The 6,948-nt window shown below is 43.3% G+C and overlaps 1 protein-coding gene across 1 annotated transcript in view; it reads right to left on the bottom strand.

The window, feature by feature from the left end:
• Window positions 1-1,690: 1,690 nt before the first annotated feature.
• Window positions 1,691-6,948, bottom strand: part of KDM3B (lysine (K)-specific demethylase 3B) — a 42,353-nt gene continuing 37,095 nt past the window's right edge. Inside the window, exons 22-23 of the mRNA XM_004686772.2 lie at window positions 5,937-6,071; window positions 1,691-3,110 (exon numbers count right to left, since the gene is read on the bottom strand). Coding sequence (XP_004686829.1) covers window positions 3,030-3,110; window positions 5,937-6,071 — 216 coding nt within the window. The 3' untranslated portion in view covers window positions 1,691-3,029. The remainder of the gene's footprint in view (window positions 3,111-5,936; window positions 6,072-6,948) is intronic.

Below are 6,948 nucleotides of genomic sequence, written 5' to 3'. Positions count from 1 at the left end.
GGCCGCGGCGGCGGCGGCGCGCCCCCGGCACCGCGCCCCCTGCACCGGCTTCTTCGGGCATGCGCCCTTGACCCTCTAATTGCCGGTTTACTCTTCTCGGCTTCTCAGCTGAGTTGAAGTGCTCACAGGGGCCTTCACGATTCCATCATGGCATTCCACCCCGGATCCCAGCAGGCTGCCCTGCCCACGTCAGGCTGAAAGGCTTAACCATCTCACGAAGAATAATAGCTCTGACTTATTGAGTGCTTACTTTGTGCCCGGCCCTGTGCCAGTGGCTTGACTTGCATTATTTCTGTGAATTCTCCCCACCATGCTAAAAGGCGGAGGTTATAATTATCCTCATGTTGAAGATAAGGTACTGGGAAGCGTAGGGCGGTTCGATAATTCGCTAAGGGTCACGTAGAAACACTAAGTCATGCTGCTAAAATATGAACCTAGGAAACAGACTGCTCTTCCCAACAGCTGACTTAAATCCTCCTCCCTCCCTCATCACAGACCTTGTAAAGACCTAGAGAAGGCCTGAAGTCAAAGGTTAGCTGCACCTGCTCACCCCATCCTTTCTGGGCACATCAGCAGTTACTCCAGTGGAGTGGATACCTCCTTGCCCCAACCTTATCAGTTTCACAGGGGAGCAGAGACCTGCAAAACTCGAAAGGTGGATACCCCACACTGAGACAAGGGTGTCACAACCCTCTCTCAGAGGGGCTGTTGTCTAGGTTGCAGATGGATCCAGGGACTCCAGTCCCACCCTCATGGGCAAGTACCGCCGTGCGGTGGTGCCCTAATTCTAAAGACATTTATATCTACAATGTAGGCTAGCCGCCTCCTGATTTTCACCAAAGCAACAAAGCTCCAACCTCAGCAACCCCTTCCCCCGCAGTGCTTTTCTTTTCTGTCCCATTTCAAAGCTTCTGCAGTTCTTCTGCCCTTTATGTCAAGGTGTAATCCTCCTCAGCCTCACAGCATCAGCCTGTGCCCACACAGGCTGAAAGGACAGCTTAGAGCTCTGTATCTGAATTTCAGTCCTCTTCAAATTCAGTATCCTTGAACCACACAATGGTCTGTTTCCGCCTTGATAATTGTATTTCCAGACTCAAACATTTTGGATGATGTTTTCCATCAGGCTCCAGGGAGCAGCATCTGATGACCCTCTGCTATTCTTTACTCTCCTCTGAAAGCCTTTTTGTAATTGGAAATACAGTCTGTCCTAAGCCCTCAAGTCACTTTAATTGCTACTTAGTAAGCAAAAGTAAATTCATTTGGGTATTCTCCCACCAAGCCTGAGGTGGGCTGAGGACTTGTTTCATATGTGGGCAGGCATGTCTCCTGGCTTGAGGAATCCTACCAGTGACTGCCACCAGCAGGGTTCCTTCTCTCCAGCATGGCCAGGAAGGCTCCACCTTTCTCACTCCGTTCACTAGCATACACCACGTGAAGGCTCTCTCCTCCTACCATCTAACTCTATGTAGTTCCGACTCTCACTTCCAAGCTCTTAAACCATAACAACTTCACTGTAGCATGTCTCTCTTCCTCCCAACTGGAAACACACATGCAGAAAGAAAGAATAAAAATTGGATGCATCCCTGTAACGAAGAACTGAAAATGAACTATCCTTCACCTCCAACTCTGCCCTCAACCTGGCCTTGCTTTCAGAAGGGTTTAGCACAGGAAGGATTTAGTCCACTCCAAACAGATTTGTTAGATTTTTAATAAGAACATGGAAATCCCAATCAGCCCTTCGACAAAATTAAAATACAGAAAGTGAAATTAAAAGTATTCTACAGTAAATGACTTTTATTTAAAAAAAAAAAAGTAACTGTGAACATATAAACAAGCCTGCAGGGCACTACAGTACAGCTGGAAAGAAGATACATTTCCCAATGTACCTATGGGCCAATAAATTCCATCATTTTCAAATAAATTCTTAATAAAACTCCACTGAGTTGGAAAGTTTAGTGAAAATATTTCTGGACAAAAACCCAAAAACCAAAAAGCCTCATGTAGGAAATCAAACTTCCCTTTGCATTTGGAACTGGAAGGAGTCCCATGGGAACGTTGGTACTGCGTGAAAATGGTCTTGGGAGTCACCAGTGTGTGCAAGGAACACACCCCAGTTCAGACACGACAAAGTTCTTTCCTGGATGGCTGTTCCCTCAAGATAGGACTGAGATGGGAGGGAGAAAAACTAAAAAATCCTAAAAAGCCAATTCTTCTGGATTCTGCTTTGGCTGATTCTGTGCTATAATGGGCAGTTGTTGGTTTCAAAGAGTTTTTTCAAAGAGTTTTACGGAAAGGAAGACTAAATGTAATGTGCCTTTCCTCATAATCCAGGAAAACAACTGTGGTATTTCAAAAATTCTAAAAATATCTACTTTCATGAAATAGTAACTATTTCACTACAAACCTATTTTTCACTAAGTACACACGTTTCCTAATCCTGGAGCCTCCTGGGAAAGCAGTGGGTTTTCTTCTGGGTCTTGGTAAGACTCCAGCGTTCATGGGAGAGGTTGTGGGCAATGGCTTCACCCTGTCCCCTGGGATGGGCTGTGTCAGAGGTCATGTGCAGAGACACAGTCAGGATTCCACCAGGCATGTTTAAGCAGTGAGCCCCTACTTGTACAAGTTATGTGATTCCCCCTATCTCCAAACACATTCCTATTGAACTAGGCACGAGAGTAAAAGAAAAGAAAGGTGTGCCCACTTTCCTGGGTTCCATGAAATCTCAAATTACGAGAGAATGTGCAGGAAAGCCCAGCGATGTTCAAGCAATTCAGAGTCCCAAAAGGCCACAGGATGGGAATGTGGCACCCTCGGCTTAGAGTCTGAAACTGTGTGTGTGAACAGTGCGACTTTCCTGTGTCAACCTTCAGTGTTGAGGCAGCGTAGAAAGGAGTGGCTGGAGAGTTTGTAATACTGACCACACTGGCTCCGAGTGAGGGCCTCTGCTCCCGCAGAGAACCTTGCCGTTCCCTGTAAGTGTTGTGAGTTAAAAGACCTGCTTCACAGGGGAGTTTGGAATTTCTCCACACCTACGACCTTGCCAGTTTGGATTCATGAGCCTTGAGTGTGCCAACAGCATCTTTCACTGCGTGATAAATGATGTTCTTCACCTGGAGAGAGCAATCAGAAGTCAGTACATGGTAGCCCTCTGCATTATGCACGTGGAAATGGATGCTTGACACTGACTTTGGGCTTAGTGGTTATTGAGGAGAGCCCTCACCCAGGACTGTATGCTCCCCAAATCAATCCCAAGGATGTTTTGTAACATCCTTGGATATTAGGTCTGCGTATAAGGATATAAGGTCTGCGTTTGTGGATTTCCACAACTTTCATTAGTTTGCCAATTGTTTACATAACCACTTTTGGGACTACAATTTTATACCTCCAGATAAGCACATGCTTCACCCACCCTTCAACAAAATTTCAGTGACAATCCCCTATCTTTTCCCTCCCCTGTCCTCTCTTCCTTCAAGTTCTTTATAGCTTCTGGTAACCAGAATATTTTTCATAGTCTGTGAATTCCTCGTTATGTTGTGCTATTGTTTTCTTCGACTATTTATATTCCACAAATGAGCAAAACCATTCAGTAACTATCTTTTGCTTAGCATAATCATAAGGTCTGTATTTTAAATCGTTATCTAAGTGTTGGGCACTACTGCCAGGGTCTTTATGCAGACTTCATTTAGTCTTTATCGTAAACCTTTAAGGTAGATTCTTTTCAGATGAGAAATGGAGGAAACCAAGGTTTCATGGTAAGAACCTTCACTAAAGCCCTACAGCTAACAAGAATTCACTAAAACAACAGTAGGCAGGTAGGATTACTGAATATGCATTCCCTTTATGTGTGTGTGTGTGTGTATAATATATATATATATATGTATATATATATATATATATTTCCTACTTTGTCAAAAGTTGCCCCCATATATTATATGCGAAGCAGAAAAATCAGTTACAATTATTAAACAGGTTAAGATAGCTTTTTAACCAAGAATATATGGAAAAAGAATGAAGAAGAGGGGCTTCCCTGGTGGCACAGGGTTAAAGATACAGCATTATTAAGTTATCAGCTACCACTATAGCATGAGTTTGATCCTCTGCCAGGGAGCTGATCCATATGGCGCAGCAGACCTCTCCTGTTTGCCTGCTGTTCTCCTCAGCAGTGTATTTCAGTATATTTGCCTGTTTTGTTGCCCACTCTGTCTCTGGTGAATCCTCTCACTTCCTGCACCACTGGCCTGTACCCCAGTTCTTGTATACATAAACAAATCTTAAAAAAAAAAATAAGAGGGCACATGGAGGTTTCAACAATGCCACTGTTGTGTATGTATATAATTTCTTTCTTTATATTTTTCTTTTGACATATTTATTTATTTATTTAAAAAACAAACAAACAAAAAACCTCTGGTGAGAAAATAGTATTTTAAAAAATATACTTATTTATGCATACAAGAACTAGAGTGTAGGCCAGAGGTGCAGGGGTGAAAGAATTCAACAGAGACAGAGTAGGGAGCAGAACAGGTGGAACTGCTGAAATACATTCCTGAAGGGAGCAGCGGGCAAGACAGGAGAGGTCTGCTGCGCCATTTAGGTCAGCTCCCTGGCCTGGATCCAACTCATATCACGCAATTGCTAGTGATAGCTTGATAGCGCTGAGACTAAACCCCTGCACCACCAGGGAGGCCCTTGATGATTTAAAAAAAAAAATAAAAAAAGATTTATTTATGCATATAAGAACTGGAATACTGGCCAAAGGTGTTGGGGCCTTCCTGATGGCACAAGGAGTTAAGTCTCAGCACTATCACCAGCCACAGCAACATGAGTAGATCCCTGGCCAGGGAGATGACCCACATGGTGCAGCAGACCTCTCCTGTCTCGCCCACAGCTTCCCTCAACAGTATATTTGTATATTTCAGTGGATCTACCTGTTTGCTCCCTACTTTTCCTCTGGTGTATCTTCTTACCCCACCATACCTCTGGCGCTCTGGCGTATACCCAGTTCTTGTATGCATAAATACAAAAAAAAAAAAAAAAGATGCCTAATTATTTGCATTACACCTGTAATATCAATGTTATCTATTAATGTAACAGCAACTTTATGTAAGAACTTTATGATTAAAATATTTCATAATTTTGTAAAAAGAAGAACAAAACAGATCAGACTCAGGGTTGATGGGGGCTGACTTCACCAGTGACCATGAAAAATCTGTAGCCTCACTCATCATTCATCAAAGAAAACACCCTCACGCCACAGGCATGATGGAAAAACAGGCTAGAAATTAGAGGCTGGGAGAGAGTATATTCAGGTTGCTGAAGTTATGTCTGGATAATCTTGCTTCCTTACCCTATCTTTTTATGCTTCTAAAGCACCAAAGTGTATTAACAATGAAATCTTGCCCTAATGTTCCAGTCCATTTCAGGAGCTGAGGAAAAGCTAATCTGATTATCCAGCTTGGAGCTACAAGGGGAAAATAGTCCTCACCTATGTGAATGCAATTCTTAGGGACAAATACTGCAGTCCCTAGCAGGGCTTTAACAAATTAAGTCTATATAGGAATTTGCTATGAGATGTTTTGAGGTTATACCTCTTCTTATAATCAAGTTTAAAGTACACTGCCACAATGTATTCCCATCTGATTGGGAAAGTTGTCTGGTCAGTTACAGCACTGAACCACTGTATCTACCAGTGACAGAAAGAGAAGTCTTCACACTGGAAATGACTAGGTTAAAAGATTATTCTCGAAAGCAAATCTGAAGAAGAATGATTAAATACCTCCGGGAAGGAGAACTCAAACCTTCTTGACATAGTTCCCTTAGTCATTTCTCTTCTACAGTTATATCCCCCAGAGTACATCCACAACAGAATGACTCTCATCTGTATGCAGATGAGTGGGAGACGGATGGAGGTAAGGGCGAGCGGTGAAGGAATTATTTACCTGCAGTTTATCCTCATGGTTTGTATGAGTGTTAGAGAGATGCCTAAATTCCTGGGTCAGGCGGAAACAGTGCTTTACATGTTCTGGAGATACAAAGTCTTCTGCTACTTTTATGCAACTGTATAGGTTGTGGACCTGAGAAGTAAAAGGGCAGAGGGAAAAAAGCAGGTATTAGAGATTCAATAATACATGAAAAACCTCCATGAAGTACTTACAATAGGAAAAAAAAAAGTACAAAAACTTTAAGTACAAATAAAAAGATTAAGTATTTGCACAGAAAAGGGCCTAGAAAAATACTGTTAACAGCAGACTACTTCTGAGGAAGGCAGTGTGAGGGGACTGAAAAGTGGTAGCAAGGGTAGCAGAGTTGGGGCTTTCATTAAAAACAAAAAACAGGGCCCTCCCTGGTGGTGCAGCGGGTTAAAGCACAGCACTAAGAAGTTAAAGCCACTTCAGCATGAGTTCAATTCCCGCCTGCCCTGGAGGTGACCATTATGGTGCAGCAGATCTCTCCATTTTAGGAGCTGAGGAAAACCTTCGTCAATCTGCCTGTCCTGCTCCCTACTCTGTCTCTGGTGAATCCTCTCACCGCCCCTGCACCTCTGGCCTATACCCCAGTTCTGTATGCATAAATAAAAAATCTTAAAAACAAAAAACAGGGCCCTCCCTGGTGGCACAACAGGTTAAAGTGCAGCACCATGAAGCTATCTGCAGCCATTGCAACATGAATTTGATTTCCTGCCAGGCAAGTGACCCACATGGCTCAGCAGACCTCTTGTCTTGCTTGCTGCTTCCTCAGCAGTGTTTTTCATTAGATCTGCCTGTTCTGCTTCCTACTCAGTCTCTGGTGAATCCTCTCATACCACCTGTACCTCTGGCCTGCACCCCAGTTCTTGTAAGGCTAGTTAAAACAGTATGAACATGCTTAGTGAGATAAGCCAGAAAGAGAAAGAAAAATACCGGATGGTTTCACTCATAGCAGGAGTATAATGGACCAGGCGAGAAAATAACA

The sequence above is a fragment of the Condylura cristata genome, unplaced genomic scaffold (genome assembly GCF_000260355.1).
Source record: "Condylura cristata isolate star-nosed mole 26May11 unplaced genomic scaffold, ConCri1.0 scaffold00021, whole genome shotgun sequence".
Classification (NCBI taxonomy): domain Eukaryota; kingdom Metazoa; phylum Chordata; class Mammalia; order Eulipotyphla; family Talpidae; genus Condylura; species Condylura cristata.
The sequence above is the reverse complement of the archived record's forward strand: the minus strand, read 5'-3'. Positions and strand labels throughout refer to the sequence as shown.